The following is a 23,943-nucleotide window of genomic DNA, read 5'->3' as shown; positions in this document are numbered from 1 at the left end:
GTGCAGATGTGTGAGTGCAGATGTGTGGGTGCATATGTGTTTGTGCATATGTGTTTGTGCAGATGTGTGAGTACAGATGTGTGGGTGCATATGTGTTTGTGCAGATGTTTGAGTGCAGATGTTTGAGTGCAGATGTGTGAGTGCAGATGTGTGAGTGCAGATGTGTTGGTGCAGGTGTGTGGGTGCAGGTGTGTGGGTGCAGGTGTGTGGGTGCAGATGTGCTGTCGTACTTCCTGGCAGTGGTGCTGACCCGGATACGCCTCTGCCCTGATGAGTGCTGGTACTGGGTGACAAACTGGATGGCCCCACGGCCGCCCTGAGGGATCGGAGCGTTGTGCTGCAACAACAGGGCAGACCAACAGTCAACAGGGTAATGATCACAGCAGCTGTGTGCTACTGCCACCCGGTGGAAGTTCACTGCTGGAAGAAGTGTGCCCCAGTTGATAGCGCTTGCTTAAAAATGAAAGAAAGGAATCAATTAAATTCAGTTTTATCACAGCAAATGTAACCTCAGGGCACTTCAAAGATACAGGCTAATTCTAGCCAATTAGAATCCAATCCAATCAAATGCATTCAATTCCCAATCGGTCCAATGTAACAGAGTCTGTAGAACAGGGCCCATACAAATGGCTAATGTCCCGTCCTGAACGAGCACAAGGCAGCGGTGGAAAGAAAAACACCTTTCAAAGATTCTTTCATCTGATGGGAAAACTCTGACAGCCAAACTCCAACCGAATAAAAACAAATACTGACGGAAATGTTCTGTCTGGTTCTCAGTGGTTCCTTTGTTCTTGACAGGTTTACAGTTGTCTGTATGTTATTCGTTGTGGGATGAACTTGTGAGTCACGGGGATTCTGCACAGCAGCAGCATGGTTCTGAGCTCCTGGAGTCACTAAAGTGCAGCAGCTCAGAGTGCAGCCTTCCAGCAGCACCACGTTCTGAACCCTCAGGGATCTGAGGTGCACCTCCACCATAATGACTGCACACCTGTGCACCTGTTATTACCTGAGTCAGGCACACACAAACACTGCCCTGCATGTCCCATCTCTGTGAGGACATACTGCAGCCACAGGCCAGGGGGCTGCATCTGAACCAGTGTCACCTCAACCTGTCCTTATATGCTCTGGAAAGTCTGTTCTGGAACATCTGCTTGTTGTGATGTTGTCCTAAAGTTACATTTAGGTCTTTAAAAGGATGTTTAAGGGCAGCACATGGATAAAATGTCTCTGCAAAGCAGAATGTCCTCACTAAGGTGGTTTAAACCTCTCTTTGTCCACACTAACCCACACAGGATATTAGATGTTCAGGTAATATTGACTTTACTGTCAGCAGATAAACTGTGTGTGTGTGTGTGTGTGTGTGTGTGTGTGTGTGTGTGTCTCCGTCATCGTCCTCATCATCTCAGTATGTGATTGACAGGTGTGCCATGGCAACCCTCCCTGTGGACACACCCCCTGCAGTCTTTGCTCACCTGTTCACACACACAGCAAATCAGACAGAGAGCAGCTTTCTGATGGACAACATGGAACTTTGACTGGACTCCTGCTTGTTGTCTTCATCTGTCTAAGCTGAACCTTCTCACTTCCAGGTGGAGCTGCAACAGCTGAAAAAGGAACAGTTTTTGACAACACTTTCAGCTGTGCGTCTTTGACCAACACAAGGATCTGTCAGCTCTCTGTGTTATCGGGAGGATCCAGGATCTGTCTGCACAGCGTCCCGGGTCAGGAGGACTTTCAGGAGCTGGGAACTGATCCAGACTCCTGAACAGGGAAATCTGTGGAAAGGTTCAGTCCAAAGAAGCCAAGCTGATGGTTGTCTCAGCATCTCTTATTTTCCCTGACAGGTGGCTCCCTGTTGTGGCTCATCACAGCTGAGGTGAACCCTGCTGATCCCATCTCTGTGGTGAGAAACAACCATCCAGGGCTCAGCCTCTGGGCTGTGGAACATCACGGAGGATGCTGCGAGTCCAGCAGAAAAGAATGAAAACCGTTTCAGTTTCTCAGAAGTTTCTCTTCTTCTGTTTACACTGATACAATAACAACCAGTTCTGGATACCTGTTGGAGATAAATGATGTGACCATAAGCTACTCTCAATCTGAACACAAGTGTAACTCAGTGCTTACAGAGCAAAAGACAATGCAACACTAAAACTACTCAACCCAAACATCCGCCTTTGGAAGAGCAGGAGGCTGAGGCTCAGGTGGGCTCCATGATCTCAGGAGGTAACACGTCATGGCCTTCCTCAGCCAGCACTCTGATGGTCAGTGATGCTCAGTGATGGTCAGTGATGCTCAGTCTGTCCTCTGAAACAGCATTCAGAGGACAGCGGGTGTAAAAGAGTCTGATCAGTGATAGAATCAGTGACATATATCATGTCCTCAGAGTCGGTGTAAAGATGGAGGCTGCTCTGAGAACCCTGTATGCTGCTCTGATGGTGCTGTCCAGTGTGGCCTCAGTGAGTGGGAACCTTCTGCTCCTGCTGGTGCTGCTCCTCAACAAGGAACTCCAGTCTGACACGCTGGGCCTCACCCTGAGCTTCAGCCTCAGCGACCTGGCCCTGGGACTCTCCACCCTCCCCTTCGGAGTCCACAACACCCTGTCCTGGCCTGCCGGATACCCCAGTGAGGGTGGCTTGTGTCAGGGCAGTGCTTTCCTCTTCCTGCTCCTGCAGACCGCCTCCATCCAGTCGCTAACTTGGGCCACTGTGGACAGGTTCACAGAGATGTGCTTTGCCCTGAGCTACTGCAGCATCTGGACCAAGAGGAGGAGCCGGGTGGTGGTGGTCTCCGTCTGGCTGTTCTGCCTGGTGAATGCCTCCTTACCGTTGTTGGGTTTCGGCAGTTACGTCTACAATGAGTCCCGGTTCCTGTGCTGCCCAGACTTCAGTCCTGACAGCCAGTGCTTTGTGGTGCTGTGGATGGTGGTGAGCATTGTGGCGCCCATCCTCACCATGTGCTCTCTGTATGGATATATAGTCTACGTTGCCAGGAAGCAGGCCAGAAGAGGAACGTTCATGTGTAATGAGCTGCACTGCTTCCATGTTCCTGCCAACAATTACCTGAGGAGCTCTATAGTGATGGTCACAACCTCAGGTGAGTCCGCCTTGTGCCCTGATTGGTCAGTGGTGCAGCTCAGCTGCCCTCACATCCTTACAAACTCATTCTGTTGGTTACAGCTAAAGCCACAACTTTAGCTACAGCCTTCAGACCTTTATCAAGATTCTTAGCAGACATCCAAAACACTTGTTATAGAGTGACGTTCAGAGGAAAATACGGAAATACAGTTTTCAGATATCAACAATTAGTACTCAGTGTTTTCCAGCAGGATGAAGTCACTTTCCACTCAAACTAACTCCAGGCAACACGAGACTCTTCAATAACCAACATCACTAGAGTCTGATGCTGACTTTAAAAGCAGTTGTTGCTGTTAAATGAAAATGCATTGAAAATCTTTAAAGAAAATATTTTACAGGCCTCAGCTTGGACAACAGCTTGTGTTAAAGTGTGTAAGAGCAAGCCAGCAAACATCATGGAACAGAAGCTTCATGTATGGACAGCACACAAACAGCAGAGGTGAAGTAGTGGTGTCCAGGATAACACACAATCTGCAAAAAAGACTCAACTAGACAAGAATTACTCCGTCATAATAAGGTTCAAACGCATCTTTTTGGTGTCTCGGGAACTTTATGAAAATAAACACCATTGTCATGTTTTATTATTATTTTACAGTAGGTGATGATGCATGTCATTCAGCCCTCATACAGGCTGATTGGGCTCAACAGCTTAACAGAAATTGAGCCTCTCAAAACCAGACTAATGCATCCAGATAATGTTGGAGGGATTGAATCGCACCCACATGTTCATGCTCAACTAGACTTAAATGGGTCTTTACTAAAAGAGCAGGTACACACAGTAAGGTGTAAATGTATATTAATACTTATTCACATGTTTTTCTTTTGTCAAGTAGCTGAACATGAGAGGAGGTCACAAAGCATTTCCAGACTGTCGCTCTGCTCTAATAAAATCCTGATTTCAGAACCGCAGCCTCACCTGACAGAATCCCCATTTAAGTAACTCAAAGACAAGATCTGTGCAGCAGATTCAGCTGTGCTCACATGATCTCCTACAGAGAAAGTGTCACAGCATCAGACTTTAGTCTGTAACTGGATTCTGCTGCTGCTCCAGTTAGAGGGCCAGGTGGAGCTGTAACTAACTGACTCATCTGTGCATGTAACTGTGGTGACTGAGGATCAGAATTCACTGTTATTATCCTTCTTACAATCAAACCCAGAGAGGGTCAAAGGTCTTCACCTATCCAAAAAGATTCTGTTCTGACCACCATTTTAAGCTGCTATGACTTTGTTCCAGTGAAATGTGTTTCTACCAGCTCCAGGTTCAGTCACCCTGATCATCAGTGACAGGGTTTGTAGTGAAAGTTGCTTCTTCTGGCCCCCAGATGTGCAGTCTTTGAACTAGCCTCCCAACTTTAACAGCTGGCCTGTCTGTGGGCAGCAGCCTGTCCGTGGGCAGCAGCCGTCTGTGGGCAGCAGCCCGTCCGCGGGCAGCAGCCTGTCTGTGGGCAGCAGCCTGTCTGTGGGCAGCCCGTCTGTGGGCAGCAGCCCGTCCGCGGGCAGCAGCCTGTCTGTGGGCAGCAGCCTGTCTGTGGGCAGCAGCCTGTCTGTGGGCAGCCCGTCTGTGGGCAGCCCGTCTGTGGGCAGCAGCCTGTCTGTGGGCAGCCCGTCTGTGGGCAGCAGCCTGTCTGTGGGCAGCAGCCTGTCTGTGGGCAGCAGCCTGTCTGTGGGCAGCCCGTCTGTGGGCAGCAGCCTGTCTGTGGGCAGCCCGTCTGTGGGCAGCAGCCTGTCTGTGGGCAGCAGCCTGTCTGTGGGCAGCCCGTCTGTGGGCAGCCCGTCTGTGGGCAGCAGCCTGTCTGTGGGCAGCCCGTCTGTGGGCAGCAGCCTGTCTGTGGGCAGCAGCCTGTCTGTGGGCAGCCCGTCTGTGGGCAGCAGCCTGTCTGTGGGCAGCAGCCTGTCTGTGGGCAGCCCGTCTGTGGGCAGCAGCCCGTCTGTGGGCAGCAGCCCGTCTGTGGGCAGCAGCCCGTCTGTGGACAGCAGCCCGTCTGTGGGCAGCAGCCCGTCTGTGGGCAGCAGCCTGTCTGTGGGCAGCAGCCCGTCTGTGGGCAGCAGCCCGTCTGTGGGCAGCAGCCTGTCTGTGGACAGCAGCCCGTCTGTGGGCAGCAGCCTGTCTGTGGGCAGCCAGCATGTGTCCGCAGCTGCCATGATCCTGTAAAAACCGTTTCCTCTCCGGCTGCAGGGTGTTTGCTGGTGTGCTGGCTGCCATACATTTCAGTGTGTCTGTATGAGACGTTCAGCGGGGAGCCGAGTCCAGCTGTGGCCTCGGCCCTGTCCACCTGGCTGGTTCTGACCAGCGCCGCCCTAAACCCCTGGATCACCTGCATGACGCAGACGTGAGTAAGACTTCAAAGTCCATCTTGAGTGATGATTCTGTAGATTACTCCCATTCCTTAAGTGTAAGATTAGTTCATGAGTTCATTAGAAGCAGTAATTGGATGGAACCACGACTTCTGTCCCCCTGCCCCCCTCTCTGACTCCAGCAGGTACAGAGCAGCAGTGCACAGGAGTTTCGGCAGGCTTATTCTGAGATGTTCAGGGACGTCACTGGAGTCGCGCCCCCAGAGCTCTGCCATCCACCTGAACACAGCCAATCGAATCAGCACAACAACCAGCACAATGGATGCCCGTCCTCCATCATCACCGGAAGCACCAACACCTCTGTGATCCAGTCTTCATCATCTTCGGGCTAAAGACAAACACATGTTGCATCTAAAGAGTCAAACAGCCCTCCGTTTGACCTGTGACCCTCAAAGGGAACTCTGGGAAACGCAGTCCATCCTATTTCAGTTCATATGCTCTGAAAACCTGCTTTTCACTGTCTTCCAGTGTGGACAGTCAGCACATCATGAGCAAGTTCTAACCGATCTGACAATACCACTGTGAAATGGTGCTTCACAAGTTTTGGGTTGTATGGAGTGAAATGTCCTAAAATTTTGAATGGAGTGTGTGTGCGAGATGGCAAATTGAACACGCTTAGGTTTTGACTGATTAATCATTTGATTGATTCACTGGCACCAATCGGAAAGTGTGTCATTTCTGACAAATGGTTACATCTCCATATATCACTCACATACACACATCATAGTTTTACACTGGAGCTCCATCAGTCAAGATAATGTATCAAGTCTTTCAACTTTTATAGATCAACAGCGTCACCATATTATCAGGAAGAAAATCGAGTACATGGGTACAGTGTGTCAGTACAGACAGTTACTGAAGCCACCTTTCATACTGTAATATTATAATAATGTTCACAAACGCCACTTACATCTACTCCGAGTGGGCTCTTAGTAGAAACACAGCAAAATAGCTGATCAGATAAATCCTAAACCCTGTAAATATACTTATATTTAGCAACCGTTAGTAACAGGCAAGAAAAGGAAACCCTGACTCTTATAGACTTTAATATGTTCTTATTACCATGTACGAGTAAAATATCATTTTAGAAATTCTCAAAAGTTCATCACACACTTTGAAATATAGTGACTGCTATTACTTTACATGCAAAATATATTTTAGGTTGATGGTGTCCAAATGCCCAAGCTCAACAGTCGCAGTTTCAAAAATGTTAATGCATTTACTTGTCAGCAGTGAAGGTAACATTTTAGAGCCAGATAGACCCTATTTGGTTGTTTTCATTTCAAAAGGCACAAAGGAGGTGAAGCAAGTCTTCACAGCTTTCAAAGATAACGGACATGGCAAACACGGCTGCCTAAAAACCTGCAGCTGTGTTCTTGTCACATCTTCAATGATCCTTTTGGTACCTTTGTCAACGACTCCTAACATGAAAAGCTGGTGTGGCTTGTCATATCAGGGGACTATCACTAAATATTGTGGTACTATTTTGTGCATTTTACATCTCACTAATGGACTGGGAACCTGTCTAGGGTCCCTGCCTCTCATCTGATGGGAGCTAGGACAGGCTGCAACCCCCCTGAAACTCAGAATTGGATAAAGTGGGTATAGAAAATTTCAGCCACTATCTGCAATCTCACTTTTTGGTCAATTTCCAAATTTGTGATCATGGGTGAGGGTGGGAACAAGGATGGACCAGTAAATTGAAATCTTTGTCTTTTGGCCCCGCTCCCTCCCTCTCAAAACAACCAACCATTGAACAATAGGGGTCCCAGGATTGACCCCTGGGGAACCCCACAGGTTATAGCCATTTGGTCTGAGACACAGTTACCAATTTCAACAAAATATTTTCTGTCCTCCAGATAGGACTTGAACCAGTTTAAAGCACGACCAGAGATTCACACCCAGTCTTCTAACCTCTGTAATAAGATCACATGGTCAACTGTGTCAAAGGCAGCACTCAGGTCCAGCAGAACTAAGACTGAGACTTTGCCTGCGTCTGTGTTCAGGCGGATGTCATTTGTCACCTTGATCAGAGCTGTCTCAGTGCTGTGGTGGGGCCTAAAGCCTGATTGAAAAGTATCAAAAGCATTGTTAGACAGGAGAAAGTCACTAAGCTGTTGGTATACAACTTTTTCTAGGACTTTGCCTAAGAATGTCAAGTTTGATATGGGCCGGTAGTTGTTCAGTAGTGGCATCAAGACTGCTCTTCTTAAGAAGAGGCTTAATGACAGCAGTTTTTAAGGCCTTTGGAAATGTTCCAGTCTGAAGTGAGATGTTGTCCTCTGTCCTGCCAGGATGCTGTGGAGAGGATGTTCATTATTCTGCAAAACAGAATATAATTTCCTCCTCATCCGTTTCTCCACCACAGCAGTGAGAGGGTCCAGCCTTCTGCCTACAACAGAACCAGCCTTTTTCACCAGTTTGTCCAGGCGCCTACAGTTTTTGTCTGTAGTGCAACTCCCCCAGCAGACAGCAGCATAGAACAGTGCACTCTCAATGATAGTGTGATAAAACATGCACATCATATCACTGCAGACATTCAAGGACCTGAGCCGTCTCAGGAAAAAGAGACGGCTCTGGCCCCTCCTGTACACTGCGTCTATGTTGGCAGACCACTCCAGTTTATTATCCAGCACCACCACCAGGTATCTGCAGGTCTGAAAAGTCTCTATCTCCCCTCCATCAATGCAGACTGACTGGTATGGGGTTTTAGATCTCCTGAAGTCCACCACCAGCTCTTTGGTCTTGGTCTCTTTTGTCTTTCCTCGTTGTGGAGCGCACTATTGGCGAGCTGAAGGCCAGGTGGATGTGTCTCCATACAGCGGGGGGCAATCTGCTCTATAGCCCAGAGAAGGCATGCCAATTTATTCTGGCATGCTGCGTTTTGCACAATATTGCCATGAACTGGGGTGGTCCGTGGCGTAGTGGGTTGAGCAGGCGCCCCATGTACAGAGGCTATAGTCCTCGATGCAGCTGGCCCCGGTTCGAGTCTCGCATCGGACAGCCATGTGCTGCATGTCGTTCCCCCTCTCTCTGCCCCCTGCTTCCTGTCTCTATGAATAAATGAATAGCATTTATTGTCATTACACCTTACAGCATAACGAAATTACAGTTCCAGTACACCCATCCGGACAGACAAACATGAAAAACAGACAGGGGAGACAGGTGACCATGGCCATGCGCTCCTTGCGGTGCGCTGCCAGGAGAAAGAGGGCACGCAGCTCATTGAAGAGCGCAGCCGCTCTTTAATAAGAAAAAGAAAGGACCCACATTAGGTGAGAGGAGGAGAAAAAAAAAATCATACTTCACACTTTACCATTTATCAGGATACAGTTTGAGATCGCAAAAAAAACTCAGCACAAAAAGCAACACATACACACAACATCATTAAGCAATGGGACCAGTGAAGAGGTGAGGAATTGCGTGTGTTATCAATGAGCATGTGTGTGTGTTCAATAAGTCTGCGCAGAGTGTATTTATCAGGCGACTGTCCTTGACAGAGTTGGAATATGTCAGCCAGTTCAACAGTTCTCACAGGAGTCTCCGGAAGGGGAGGGGGGGCACATGGGGAAGAGCACATGTTTTCATAACAAACGTGGAGAACGATTTTGCAGCTGGCTACAAGGCCAGTGTGGGGCGCCGGATTGGAATAACAATTTAATTAGGTCAGACAGACAACTGATTGTGCTGCCTGTCTTCGTGTCTCTGCTGGTTGTCTCATGGCGAAGTCCCGAATTCAGCCGAATTTGTGGGATGTGGACCCTTTCCGCCCGGTCCAAGTGATCAATCAACCTTTCTCCCAGGTTATTCCATTTCTCTTCTGAGTCCAGGAATCTCAGCCAGCCTGCGAACCTGTGTAAGGATCGCATCCAGCTTCCGATTCTGCTCACGTAGCATCTCAGTCTGAGCGTTGATTGCTCTCGTGACCCCATCGAACGCTGTCCACGTTCTCTTAATTTCGTGAAATACCAGGTATCCTCCAACTCCAAACAGCAGGAACCCGAGTATCATAAATCCGAATATGTACACGTCTTCGACGTCCTCGACTGACAGCATCGCCAAACACACGATCCGCCACTTCCCCCAGGCGTCCATTGAGTATCCAGCAAAGAATGTCCCGTCGGGGCATGAGGGTTCTCCTTTCCCCAACTTTGCATTACAGAAAATTTGATCAATAGCGTTGAGAGACCAGCTGACCAGATCCATCATACTTGAATTCGTCTGATATGTAAAAAGATGCTCCAAAGACACAGACACGCTGAAGCAGGGCAAAAAAAGGGAGGGAGGAGCAGAGAGAAAATGCGACCTTTTCCACCGAGAGCGAGATAAAGACTCTATGAACTTTCCTAAAGGCATAAAAGCCCCCAAAAATAATAAAGAAAAAATATATATATTGCCATGAACGAGGGTCTCCACCTGAACCAGCCCAGGCAGACCAGAAGGTGTGGTGCCACAAGACCCCCCTCATGGACCGCCCCATCAAAGAGCCATCATGATGAGGCAACAACTGATTGCACGTTTTTTTCTGGATCTCTGAAAGCAGAACTTCCGTCTCAGAGCCCCTAAAGTTGTTCTTTTTGCGCCTTGATGCCATTCTCATGACTCAACACTTCCTGGCACAGGAGAGAGGAAGCACAGCTTTATATGGTATTGTTTTGGGCGTGGAGTATGCAAATCTACTATCCTCGTACACGTGCACTTAAATTACGCAGGTCGTTTACACACTTTTTCCCAAGAGCGTTTGTTGAATCTGACGTGGCGTGTTCGTACGAGACCTTCGTACAAAAAAAAAAGATGTTCTTGCATGAGGCCCATTGTAATCCAGCTACACGGCAGTGACCAGTGAGATGAAACAACAATGTTTAAGCCAAATAAATTTCAGAAATATTGAGTAAACTTCTAATAAAAAGAGTGATAAAATAATAATAAACTCAGCTAACAGATATACCAACAGTCTAGATTTCATTCTTTGTTGTCTTTCATCATTTGTTTGCTCAACAGTTAATAGACCAGTGAAATGTCCCATCAGATTTCTGCTCCTATTAGCTGGGTATGGCTGACACTACCCTCGTATTTATAAAGTAAAACCAACAGTCCCTGAAATGTATGGGACATGAACCAGCTCCATTTTCTTGCCCTGATTATTTAGTTTTCACTAAAGCCCCTGTCAGAGCTGCACAGCTTTCCATTAATCTGATAGCAGCTGAACAACTCAGTTCCATGTCTGAATGAGCTCTCTGCTGCTTTTCATGAAAAATGTGCAGAGGCAAACCAGCCTAGTCAGACCGAGTAGCATTATACATTTCTAACACAAGTGTGAAATGCTGCAGTCACACCAACAGACAAATGAAGACAACAACGTTGAATATATCAAGTGTGTAAAGGGTTTTTGTTGACAGTGGGTCTGCCTTCATCATCATACCAAATACATGACATCTCTGTGGATGCTTCCGATGACGTCTGTAAATCTACACTTTTAAATTACCCCCGCTTCCTGTCTTCATTCATTATCTGATATGTTAAATGGGTGTTGTTCTTACTGGTCAACATTAATCATTTAGCAGTGCCATTCTAATGCTCTGCTGTCAGCGCTCAGGTGCTCATACCTGGTTGACAACCTCGAAGTAAAGAGCCAGCGTGGTGCTGGGATCCAAACCACAGATCTTCCACTGGCAGGTTCCTCCTGTGCCAATCTCCTGAAAAACACAATCATACCTTGGGTTTTTCTGTGTGCTGAACCCAAAATACAGTGACTTCACACAAGTTAAACCTGAGTGATACATAGTACTCTCACTGTAGCTTTTACAAGCATATAATGTAGCAGTGATGCCAGCAGCTAGCAGGAAAAAAGTGTAATGTTTCAAGTTGGATTCCAAAAGGTTTTAAAAATAGCTTTGGGCTTAAGGCTTGGAAAACCAGCAGATCTCCTATAAACCATCAACAAATAGTGTGCATGGGCATTTTGTGGAGTTGCTGCATTGTTTCTTTGTGTTGCTGCAGGCTGTGATAACTTCACTCTGTCAAAGTAATCTGTGAGCTAAAAGAAGAAGTCAAAGCACTAAAACCACGGCTGGACTACAAGCATGTCAAAATGGGTGAGTGCCCAGGCCCCCTACACTCTATATATATATATATATATATATATATATATATATATATATATATAAAAAAAATAATAAATTTTATTTTTAAAGAGGCGCCTTTCTGGACACTCAAGGTCACCTTACAAAGTGGATAAAAAACATCAAAATAAATCACATCAATATTAAAAGAAGTAAAACACCAGAAATCAATAAAATGAATAAAACACAGAAAATCATTTACAACAAAAAAGGGGGCAGGGAATTGTATCAGATGGAATAGGCAGTTTTAAACAGATGAGTTTTGAGTTGTGATTTGAAATGGGGGAGTGTGTCTGTGTTTCTGAGCAGGGGTGGTAAGAGAGTTCCAGAGGCGGGGGGCAGAGCGGCTGAATGCTCTGCTGCCCATGGTGGTGAGACGGGCGGAGGGGATAGACAGGTGTGTGGAAGAAGAGGATCTGAGAGAGCGGGAGGGGGTGGAAACATGGAGGAGATCTGACAGATATAGGGGGGCGAGATTGTGAAGGGCCTTGAATGTTACTAGGAGAACTTTGTATTGGATACGGAACTGAACAGGGAGCCAGTGGAGCTGTTTGAGGACAGGGGTGATGTGGTGGATAGAGGGGGGTTCTTGTAATAATGCGGGCAGCTGAGTTCTGGACCAGTTGAAGTTTATGGAGTGATTTTTGAGGGAGGCCAAAGAGGAGAGAGTTACAGCAGTCCAGGCGGGAGGTGACGAGGCTGTGGACAAGGATGGCAGCAGTGTGAGGGGTAAGGGAGGGGCGGAGGCGGTTGATGCTTCGTAAGTGGAAGTAGGCTGACCGGGTAATGTTATTGATATGGGATTGAAAGGATAGTGTACTGTCCAGGATGACGCCCAGACTCTTAACCTGGGGAGGGGTGAGACGGAGGAGTTGTCAATAGTGAGTGGGAAGCTGTTGGTTTTGGATAGAGTGGATTTTGTGCCAATGAGGAGAACCTCCGTTTTGCTACTGTTTAATTTGAGGAAGTTTTGGGTGAACCAGGCTTTTATTTCAGATATGCAATTAGTGAGGGAGGTGGGCGGGAGAGAGGACGAAGGTTTAGTGGTGAGGTAGAGCTGGGTGTCATCAGCATAGCAGTGGAAGTGGATGTTGAATTTGCGGAAGATATTGCCAAGGGGAAGGAGGTAGATGATGAAGAGGAGGGGCCCCAGGACAGAGCCCTGGGGCACACCTGAGGTGACGGGGGAGAGAGTTGATTTGAGGGTCTTGAGTTGAATGAATTGAGTGCAGCCAGAGAAGTAGGAGGTAAACCAGTCCAGGGGAGTGTGGGTGATGCCAATGGAAGATAGCCTGCTGAGGAGGGTGGTGTGGCAGATGGTGTCAAAGGCTGCACTTAGGTCGAGGAGGATGAGGATGGTGAGTAGTCCAGAGTCAGATGCCATGAGGAGGTCATTGGTGATTTTGATGAGTGCTGTTTCAGTGCTATGGAGTGTGCGGAAATCGGACTGGAACTGTTCATACAGATTGTTGTGGGATAGGTGAGAATGGAGCTGGGAGGCAACTGTTTTTTCGAGGATTTTGGAAATGAAGGGTAGATTGGAGATAGGACGGAGGTTGTTGAAGTTGGAGGGGTCAGCACCAGGTTTTTTTTACAATTGGGGTAATGGCTGCAGTTTTAAAAGGTGTAGGGACAGTTTCAGTGGTGAGGGAGGTGTGGATGATTGCGAAGATGAGAGGGACCAGAGATGGGAGGCAGGTTTTGACAAGTTGGGTTGGGAGGAGGTCTAATTGACAGGTGGATGGTTTGGATTTCTGGATGAGCTCTGTGATTTCTGAGAGAGTGGGGAGATGGAAGGAGGAGAGGGAGTGTGGAGGTGGGGGAAGGTCGACTGGGGTGCTGAGGTGAGGTATTGATCCGAGGTTCTGGTGGATGTTCTTGATTTTTTCTGTGAAAAATGACATGATGGCATTGCAGAATGAGGTTGTGTAGAGGTGAGGGGGGAGATAGTCCTGGGGAGAAAAGTGACTTAGAGTTGCTTTTTTTTTTTTATATATATATATATATATATATATATATATATATATATATATGTATAGTCCCTGTCTCAGCCTTTAGAGGGCAATGTTTCTGTAGTCCCTGTCTCAGCCTGTAGAGGGCAATGTTTCTGTAGTCCCTGTCTCAGCCTGTAGAGGGCAATGTTTCTGTAGTCCCTGTCTCAGCCTGTAGAGGGCAATGTTTCTGTAGTCCCTGTCTCAGCCTGTAGAGGGCAATGTTTCTGTAGTCCCTGTCTCAGCCTGTAGAGGGCAATGTTTCTGTAGTCCCTGTCTCAGCCTGTAGAGGGCAATGTTTCTGTAGTCCCTGTCTCAGCCTGTAGAGGGCAATGTTTCTGTAGTCCCTGTCTCAGCCTGTAGAGGGCAATGTTTCTGTAGTCCCTGTCTCAGCTTGTAGAGGGCAATGTTTCTGTAGTCCCTGTCTCAGCCTGTAGAGAGCAATGTTTCTGTAGTCCCTGTCTCAGCCTGTAGAGGGCAATGTTTCTGTAGTCCCTGCCTCAGCCTGTAGAGGGCAATTGCCGCTTTCGGACTGTAGGAACCTTTGGCAGTTCTAATAACCAATGAATCCGCGGGGCCGTTTTCTCCCGTGTTCGGACATACAGCAACTCGGGGCTTTCTCCCTTAGTTCCTATAACTATTTAGCTCCTTCTCCGAGGTCGGGTCTTTTCATAGTTCTATAGAACTAATCTAACGGAGGTGTGTGGTGGTTGGTAGCTACGCCCCATGTCATGCTATCACGGCTGAAATGTCTCCTCATATGACACAGACACAACCAGCGGGTGTTTAATAAGTTAACTTACACTGGTCTCATTTGTCTGCAGCGCTCTGCTCTCCTTTCTTCCTTCATGAAATAAAAAAGTATTGTCTCCTGACTCTCTCTGTGAGCTCTTCCAGCCTCGATATTTGACGCCTGATGTGATTGTCCATGATTAATATCACCATCATGCAGACCATAAACACAGTGGCCTCCCCGCTCTCCATATTAGCTTCTTGGTGGTGTTTTTTCTACTCTCCTTACTTTTACCGTTTTGTTTTGTGTTTGAATGTAGCGCTAAACGGCTAACGGCTAACACGTCACTGAAGCAGACGGCTGCGCGCGGCGCATCAGTCCCTATCAGGTCCCGACTCATGTGCGAATGCAGACTGAAACAGTTCCGCTGGGGAAGGATAGTTATCAGAACGAAATTCGAGGAGGGTAGTTCTGATAACTACTTTCTTAGAACTGTCTGTCCGAAAGCGGCTATTGTTTCTGTAGTCCCTGTCTCAGCCTGTAGAGGGCAATGTTTCTGTAGTCCCTGTCTCAGCCTGTAGAGAGCAATGTTTCTGTAGTCCCTGTCTCAGCCTGTAGAGGGCAATGTTTCTGTAACCCCTGTCTCAGCTTGTAGAGGGCAATGTTTCTGCAGTCCCTGTCTCAGCCTGTAGAGGGCAATGTTTCTGTAGTCCCTGTCTCAGCCTGTAGAGAGCAATGTTTCTGTAACCCCTGTCTCAGCTTGTAGAGGGCAATGTTTCTGTAACCCCTGTCTCAGCCTGTAGAGAGCAATGTTTCTGTAGTCCCCGTCTCAGCCTGTAGAGAGCAACATGGTGCAGTGAAGTGGTGTAGGGACTACGTTTGGAGGTCACGTACATTCTCAGAGACACAGGGTCCTTTGGCGTTCAGAGACACGCAGGGGCCGATGGCTCCAGACACTTTGATCTCTCTGGAGGTCTGCAACAGAAAAAAACAGGCTTAAACCTGAGAAACAGATTGGAGTCCCTGCGTTCGGTCTGCTCCTTATTACCTTGACCTCCAGTGTGGCAGCAAAGGCCATCTTGAAGGATCCCTGTACATCTTTGGTAAAAACTCTCTGGAAAGTTTGTTTGAACAGAGATGTATTGAAGGAATCAGCCATGACCATGTATCCCCTGCCAAACAGACACACACACACACACACACACACCATTACAACACAGTGTCACACCCTGCAGACACAAATTATACTATTATGAAAGGCTTTTACAACAGTCAACAGTTAAGTAGGCTAACGTGAGGATGGCTTCACCAAACTTTTATTCTTTTACTGAACTTAAAGGAACAGTTCACTATTTAAGACCTTGAGTCCCAGTTCCAGCTTGTTTATCAAGAATAAGAAATGAGGAGACCATTTTCACAACAATAGCTCATTTCTATCCATTTTGGCTGTTTTCGCTGGTCCATCCTGCTGCTACAGACAGGGTTCCATTGGGCACTCTGTTCAATGTCCTTAAAACAAAACTAATGTTAATTTTAAAGAAAAGGTTAACTCAGAAAGAAAAAGTGACAGATCCTCAATTTTCCCAAAGTAAAATCTGAAAACAACAGCATCCACTAAAAATACAAAATAAATGAGAAAAATGGGTTTTAAGTTCCCACTGAAACCCAGAGTGTCTGAGCAGCTCTGATGGGAAGAGTCTGGCTGTTCCACACTTTAGAAGCAATCAATAGCCCCTTTCACACTGAGGAATAACCCGCGTTTAATCCGCGAATTTAGCGTGTCCGCTGTAGCGTTCACACTGCCGACCCGGGCTGCCGCGTCAACTCGACTCGCCTTTCGATGTGAACGCAATCGACGCGGGTCGGACGTGGGCGTGGGCGTGACGTGAGGAGTTTAAAAGACAGGACAGCTGATTCAGAACAACAGCGACAGGTGAGGACAAGTTTTACTCTGTTTTAGCCTACATCAAGTTCGAGACATTTTTTAATATGGCCAACTGGGGAGACAAGGAGGTCCGCGAGCTCCTCAGCCTCCGAGCAGAGGATTTGCCGCCACATTTCGGGGACTATTAGTGCTCTTGTATTCTCCGCATATGTTCTTCGGCGGCATCCCACGTTGTAACCATCCACACCCCGTAAAATAACATCTCCATGAACTGCATTGCAAAAACGAGTCCTCAAGGTGTATTTAACCCTACCTCCGAAGCATGGCTTGTGCCTACGTCATTGTACACGCCCAGCATTTTATGTGTTTCGTGTGACGCTCTGCTACTAGGCAACGCCCCCTGAACTCGGCTTCAGGCGACACGGGTCACCAACACGCCAAGCGTTCACATTGCTCGACGCGGGTCGAAGGTGCAATTTGGACCCGCTAAGGTAGCGGGTCGCAGTGTGAAAGGGGCTAATGAAAAGGCACGCCCGGTTTAGAACCTGGAATATGGAACATTTTGGAGGGGCTGGGTCGATGACTTCCCTGATCTAACTGGAGCATATTGGTTTAGTAGCTCAAAGAAGTACAATGGAAACAGACCTTTGCTATCAACAATGGTAGGAAATACATGCTTTTTACTATAAAATTCCCAGAAGTAACATATAAAGTGGACTTCAGATGGAGCCTTGTGGGACCCCACAACCATGTGCAGCTGCTGCTGAGGCGTACTGGTAATGATGAACACAAAAGGTCTTATCTGACAAATGCCAGTTTAAAACCATTCCTCTGATGCCTACATACTAGTCTGGACGTGCTAGGAGAATCTGGTGGTCAATTGTGTCAAAGGTAGAGTATGGCAACCCGACCGAAGCCCGACGGGCCTGGTCGGAACCCGACGGGCCGGGCCGGACTCGGACAAAAAATTAGAATGTCTTGTCGGACTCGGGTCGGGCTCGAAAGCAAGCAGACATCGTGAAAATGATAAACAGCCAGAGGACAGGTTTCAGTTCATTCCAAACGTCAGTTTTTGTGATAAACATAAATAATTGAATATGCATAAATGAAAATGTTGGTAGGCTATTCGTGCCTCATGCCGTGCAGCATGCATCTGTGGTCTGTGCATGCTCGGTGCGCACGCACGCATATCGAACATTCGAACAACTTTACATTAAACACGTGCGATCAGTGCAGCCGGGCTCAGTTGGCTGGAAGCGCTATGGAGGACATTAAAAGAAAAATAGCTTCTGGAGAACTGAAAGTCGTGGAAAATGAGAGGGGGAAATCCACTGTGTGGAAACGCTTTAAGCTATAATGGATTATGGTGGATAATGGTGCGCTGTCACCAATGTGTATTTACTGATTAGGGGGCGCCGTCTTGCGTTGGTCACTGGTCTCGGGCTTCCGGCGGGCTCGGACACAAATATTTTAATTACAAATATTGAGAACTTTTCTGTCGGTTGAGGGCCGGGCTCGGACAGAAAAATCCGGCCCGAGCCAGGCTCTAGTCAAAGGCTCCAGGACAGAATAAGCCGTTTATAATTTAAAACAAGACTGAAACTTCTCTAAAATCTCATTAAAATTCGAAATCAGGCCAGTGGTGCAAAAAACATGTCAGAAGTTTCCTTTACATTTGACCCATGAGACAACACAAGATCTTATGTATACCCCCTTTTCTTCTATAAGGCCAGCAACACATTGTGTGAGATTAAAAGAGTTAATAGCTGTCATTATATCACATTTCTCATCGGGTTCTCATCAGGGCAGGGGTGTGAACATGTGCGTACCCTGTGTAGTTGGGGCAACATTTCATCTCCAGCAGACCCGTCTGGTCGAGAGCGCAGGCGTAGAGGTCGATGATGTGACCATTTGTGGATGCTCTGGTGGCTAGAGACTCAAAGTGCTGCAAGAACACAACACACACACATTAAATACGTAGTCAGTGCATTTAAATGCAGAGCTGAGTCACACAACTGTTCAGAGTTTGACCAGGCAAACTAATGTACCCTTACCAGCACACGTGCACAGGAGAGGAATCAAGCTCATGCAGTTTCCAGCATATGCTTGCAATATACTCAGCATACATTTTCATGATCCAACTGCATCGTATGTGTGTTAATCCAGCTTTAAGAGGTTTGATTTTGGATGCTTTTGGACAAACTAACCCTAATGCACTTTAAAAGTCATATTGCTGCCTTTCATGTGGGTGACTGGGGTTCAAATTCTGACCCCCCTGCATTAAAGGTACTACCTCCAGTAGGGGGCCTTAGACAAGACCCCCTTACGCTACCTGCCTCCCTGGGATGAGTGTAAGTGGAAGAAAGCATCAACAACATAAACATACCTAAGCCCTCCTGCCACTACTGATTTATTAAAAAAGTTACGAAAAATCAATGCAAACTAAATCTGACAATTACAGTTTGATAATAAGATAATAAGTCTTTAGAAACATCTGCTTCAGTCTGGGTGAAGCTCACACTCACTTTGGTGGCTTTCTTCATGAACTTGGCATTGTCCTTTTCAATGTCATGCCAGGACCTGATGGGTGTCTTCAGCTCGTCCCCCACAACCATGCCCGGCCCCTGTGTAGCCGGGCCCCCGATAAATGTCATGATCCGGGCACCGGTGTTGGGGAAGGTGCACTGTTGGTAAAAGCGGCAGACAAATTGTGTTTGACAGTCACATGACGCTAACTTGGATGCCTACATTCTCACCTTCCCCGACCCGTCCTTACCTCCAGAAGTCCCACAGCAATGGACATGGCAACACCCAGCGAGCGCAGCGGCCTCTTCCCCTGGGTGACCGGCCAGGGGTCTCGTTGAAGCTCACCCAAAAGGTCAGTCAGGTTCATGTCGATCTTCTGCACCGTCTGCAGGAACCTGGAGTAGAACTTCCGTTGAGTAACACTGACACTAGAAGAGCACCGCTGGCAGAAACATAGTTCTACATGGATCTACCTGTTGGACAGAGGCTGCTGGGCAGTCTGAGGTCCTCGTCCCTGAGCAGTTGAAGATTTGGTGAGACCCAGCATCTCCTGGAAGAAACATTAACGGTTAAAGGACAAGACGTGGAGGTGGTAAAGTGGTTCTGTGGGCTGTCTGTGGTAGTAGCACGATGATGACGTCAGTAACACCCACTTTACGACAAAAATTCAAAATTACAGTAACCCGGATTTTTTTAAGTAAGCGACGCACCTCCACGTTATCAGTGCTAGTGTACAGTAATTAATCAATTATAAACAGCATAGTTTGTGCCTGTATAACATTGCCCATAGGAAACCGTTTCATGGCCGAGTATCTCAAGAGAGCAGCCAGACGCCTCTCGAATATCTTCGGACCAGCTCCAAATGACCAACAACAAGCAGGGGTGAGTAGAACATCATGTTATAATGTGAAATCAAGGGCCCAATGTCAAAAAAACGGTCTTATCCTTTAACATGGTTAGCTGATGCAAGACTTAAACCCTCAGCTGGTCCTGGCCGTCTTTACAGAAAAGGCATCAGGTACCGTCTGGAGGACCATTTGTGAAGGACTAGACCAGAGGTCACTAACAGGCGGACTGCGGTCCGGGTCCAGACGCCGTCCTATGCGGCGATGAGGGACTCTACATTTGAACGGGGCACTTCTATTTTAACCAGCACAGCTTTCCCAGTCTTTACGGCATTAGTTTAGCAGACCTTGCAGACCAATTGCATGCGAGTTAAGCCATCCCACATGATGCTGCTCAGCCAATAACATCTGTTTAAACAGCAGCGTGACTGAATACAGAGATGAGAGAGATGAGAGGCGAGTGACAGGTGGAAAGGGAAGTTAGCTATAGACAGGGAGAGGACCCGGAGAGACAGCGGGAGACAGGGAAAAGTAATGGATAGTGAAAATAGAGCTTTGAAGCCGGAATGGACAGATTCTTTCATGTTCATTCTTCCCACTGGGAGCACAAAACCTGTGTGTCTCATCTGTTCAGAGACCGTGGCGCTCATTAAACGTGCCAATGTGAAACGTCACTATGAGACAAAACACAAAGTTTTTCATCAGACGTACCCACTCAGGTCTGAAATGAGGTCACAGAAAATTAGCTTCCTCACATCCCAATATGAGCAATCAACCCGGATCCTGAGCCATTCATTCACTGCCCAACAACGTGCTAATGAATGATTTTGGGTCAACACAAAAAGCCATTTACTGATGGAGGGCTTGTCAAGGAGTATATGAGTGCAGCAGCAGAGAGCTTTGCTTGAGGACATTTTCTATAACTGGACCTCTTTAAGAGCTCTAAAGCTGATCTACCTGCAGCTGTTTGGCACTCAGGTCCTTGGTCCCCCTGAAGACGTAGCTCTTGGAGATTCCCTCACAGCCCAGCTCATGAACCTGAACCATGCGTCCAAAGGTGATGAGTCCCACCAGAGCAGTGGGGGGCAGCAGGGACAGGGACATCTGTAGAGACTCCTTCAAAGCCTGCAGGTCCTCGTCCTCCATGCAGGTGTCCACCACATAGAGGAAGACCAGTGGCATCTGAGGGCCCCGCTGATGACAGAGATCAGAGTGGGTCAAACATCCAATGACGCGGCGTGTCTGTCACCTGTGTCCCTGTGTCCTGTCTCACCTGCACCACATACTCGATGGTGGAGAAATGAGGCAGCAGCTCTGCAGGCTGGTTAACCTCAGAGATCCCGGCATAAGACGGAGGAAACTGAAACAGAAGAGAAGCACTCTGTGTCAGCGTCTCTGCAGACATGTCCATCTGTCAGACATGTCCGTGTGTCAGACATGTCCGTGTGTCAGACATGTCCGTCTGTCACACTCTGTGTCAGCGTCTCTGCAGACATGTCCATCTGTCAGACATGTCCGTCTGTCACACTCTGTGTCAGCGTCTCTGCAGACATGTCCATCTGTCAGACATGTCCGTCTGTCAGATATGTCCGTCTGTCACGCTCTGTGTCAGCGTCTCTGCAGACATGTCCGTCTGTCAGACTCTGTGTCAGAGTCTCTGCAGACATGTCCGTCTATCAGACATGTCCGTCTGTCAGACATGTCCGTCTGTCAGACATGTCCGTCTGCAGACATGTCCATCTGTCAGACATGTCCGTCTGTCAGATATGTCCATCTGTCACGCTCTGTGTCAGCGTCTCTGCAGACATGTCCGTCTGTCAGACTCTGTGTCAGAGTCTCTGCAGACATGTCCATCTGTCAGACATGTCCGTCTGTCACACTCTGTGTCAGCGTCTCTGCAGACATGTCCATCAGTCAGACATGTCCGTCTGTCAGACATGTCCGTCTGTCACGCTCTGTGTCAGCGTCTCTGCAGACATGTCCATCTGTCCGACATGTCCGTCTGTCCGACATGTCCATCTAAGATAAGGTAAGATATTTTCCTAACAGAGCACTTCGTTCCCAAACTGCAGGTTTACTTGAGGTTCCCAGAGTTTCTAAAAGTAGAATGGGAGGCAGAGCCTTCAGTTATCAGGCCCCTCTCTTGTGGAATAAGCTGCCAGTAAATGTCCGGGAAGCAGACACCCTTTCCACTTTTAAGACCAGGCTTAAAACTTTCCTTTTTGATAAAGCTTATAGTTAGGGATGGCTCAGGTGATCCTGAAACATCCCATAGTTAAGCTGCTATAGGCCCAGACTGCTGGGGAAGTTCATCTGTCACACCTTTCCTCACTTTACTCTCTTTATGTATATGTGATATTATTGTGGTCATTAACTCGTGTTTCCCTGTTCCAACAGATATCCTTTGAATGGTGTTACAGTGCCGCCGCCGCGGTGGCCCCCTGCCCCCCCCCCCCCTTTCTGTCTTCTCAAACCCCAGCTGGTGGAGGCAGATGGCCACCCTTCCTGGTTCTGGTTCTGCCAGAGGTTTCTTCCTGTTAAAAGGGAGTCGTTTCTCTCCACAGTCGCCTCTGGCACGCTCAGGCCGGGAGATTGGACCGAAAAACAAAAAGTTTTCAGTGCAATCTGTTGGTTTTCTTAGCTAGGAAATTGTTTTTGAATTGGCTCTATATGAACGAATTGGATTATTTTATGAATTATGATTATTATTAATTAATTGAATTCCAATTGGCTTGAATTGGACTTACTATCTAAGTGCCTTGAGATGACATTTGTTGTATTTGGCGCTATATAAATAAAAATGAATTGAATTGAATTGAATCTGTCACGCTTTGTGTCAGCGTCTCTGCAGACATGTCCATCTGTCAGACATGTCCGTCCATCTGTCAGACATGTCCATCTGTCACGCTCTGTGTCAGCGTCTCTGCAGACATGTCCGTCTGTCAGACATGTCCGTCTGTCAGACATGTCCATCTGTCAGACATGTCCATCTGTCAGACATGTCCGTCCATCTGTCAGACATGTCCGTCTGTCACGCTCTGTGTCAGCGTCTCTGCAGACATGTCCATCTGTCAGACTCTGTGTCAGAGTCTCTGCAGACATGTCCATCTGTCAGACATGTCCATCTGTCAGACTCTGTGTCAGAGTCTCTGCAGACATGTCCATCTGTCAGACATGTCCATCTGTCAGACTCTGTGTCAGAGTCTCTGCAGACATGTCCATCTGTCAGACATGTCCATCTGTCAGACATGTCCGTCTGTCAGACATGTCCGTCCGTCTGTCAGACATGTCCGTCTGTCACGCTCTGTGTCAGCGTCTCTGCAGACATGTCCATCTGTCAGACATGTCCATCTGTGAGACATGTCCGTCTGTCAGACATGTCCATCTGTCAGATATGTCCGTCTGTCAGACAGGTCCATCTGTCAGACATGTCCGTCCGTCTGTCAGACATATCCGTCTGTCACGCTCTGTGTCAGCGTCTCTGCAGACATGTCCATCTGTCAGACTCTGTGTCAGAGTCTCTGCAGACATGTCCAGCTGTCAGACATGTCCATCTGTAAGACATGTCCGTCTGTCAGACATGTCCATCTGTCAGATATGTCCATCTTTCAGACATGTATGTCCGTCTGTCAGACATGTCCATCTGTCACGCTCTGTGTCAGCGTCTCTGCAGACATGTCCATCTGTCAGACTCTGTGTCAGAGTCTCTGCAGACATGTCCAGCTGTCAGACATGTCCATCTGTAAGACATGTCCGTCTGTCAGACATGTCCATCTGTCAGATATGTCCATCTTTCAGACATGTATGTCCGTCTGTCAGACATGTCCATCTGTCACGCTCTGTGTCAGCGTCTCTGAAGACATGTCCGTCTGTCAGACATGTCCGTCTGTCAGACATGTCCATCTGTCACACTCTGTGTCAGCGTCTCTGCAGACATGTCCATCTGTCAGACATGTCCATCGGTCAGAAATGTCCGTCTGTCAGACATGTCCATCTGTCACGCTTTGTGTCAGCGTCTCTGCAGACATGTCCATCTGTTAGATATGTCCATCTGTCAGAAATGTCCGTCTGTCAGACATGTCCATCTGTCAGACATGTCCATCTGTCATACATGTCCGTCTGTCACGCTCTGTGTCAGCGTCTCTAAAGACATGTCCATCTGTCAGACATGTCCGTCTGTCAGATATGTCCATCTGTCACGCTCTGTGTCAGAGTCTCTGCAGACATGTCCATCTGTCAGACATGTCCGTCTGTCACACTCTGTGTCAGCGTCTCTGCAGACATGTCCATCTGTCAGATATGTCCGTCTGTCAGACAGGTCCATCTGTCAGACATGTCCGTCCGTCTGTCAG

At 47.7% G+C, this 23,943-nt stretch overlaps 2 protein-coding genes across 2 annotated transcripts in view; one reads left to right on the top strand and one right to left on the bottom strand.

Annotated features, from left to right (window-relative positions):
* The window catches only part of sec23a (Sec23 homolog A, coat complex II component), a 64,386-nt gene that overhangs the window by 10,040 nt on the left and 30,403 nt on the right, over positions 1–23,943 (bottom strand). Inside the window, exons 4-13 of the mRNA XM_075448522.1 lie at positions 20,865–20,951; positions 20,549–20,785; positions 19,220–19,296; positions 18,997–19,141; positions 18,746–18,904; positions 18,050–18,165; positions 15,384–15,507; positions 15,230–15,310; positions 11,096–11,185; positions 231–337 (exon numbers count right to left, since the gene is read on the bottom strand). Of these exons, the coding sequence (XP_075304637.1) occupies positions 231–337; positions 11,096–11,185; positions 15,230–15,310; positions 15,384–15,507; positions 18,050–18,165; positions 18,746–18,904; positions 18,997–19,141; positions 19,220–19,296; positions 20,549–20,785; positions 20,865–20,951 (1,223 nt within the window). The remainder of the gene's footprint in view (positions 1–230; positions 338–11,095; positions 11,186–15,229; positions 15,311–15,383; positions 15,508–18,049; positions 18,166–18,745; positions 18,905–18,996; positions 19,142–19,219; positions 19,297–20,548; positions 20,786–20,864; positions 20,952–23,943) is intronic.
* On the top strand, positions 2,397–5,991 carry LOC142366594 (beta-2 adrenergic receptor). The gene is made up of 3 exons (XM_075448539.1): positions 2,397–3,093; positions 5,311–5,464; positions 5,958–5,991. The coding sequence occupies exons 1-3, from the start codon at positions 2,397–2,399 to the stop codon at positions 5,989–5,991; spliced, it is 885 nt and encodes a 294-aa protein (XP_075304654.1).

Source organism: Odontesthes bonariensis, chromosome 17 (assembly GCF_027942865.1).
Source record: "Odontesthes bonariensis isolate fOdoBon6 chromosome 17, fOdoBon6.hap1, whole genome shotgun sequence".
Classification (NCBI taxonomy): domain Eukaryota; kingdom Metazoa; phylum Chordata; class Actinopteri; order Atheriniformes; family Atherinopsidae; genus Odontesthes; species Odontesthes bonariensis.
This window is presented reverse-complemented; position numbering and strand designations above follow the sequence as displayed.

What these genes read in the sequence shown, in the direction of transcription:
- LOC142366594 (XM_075448539.1), top strand. Translation starts at nt 2,397, where the DNA reads ATGGAGGCTGCTCTGAGAACCCTGTATGCTGCTCTGATGGTGCTGTCC. An exon ending in AGTGATGGTCACAACCTCAG is followed by an intron (nt 3,094 to 5,310) that starts GTGAGTCCGCCT and finishes CTCCGGCTGCAG; the next exon opens with GGTGTTTGCTGGTGTGCTGG. An exon ending in ATCACCTGCATGACGCAGAC is followed by an intron (nt 5,465 to 5,957) that starts GTGAGTAAGACT and finishes ACTGTCTTCCAG; the next exon opens with TGTGGACAGTCAGCACATCA.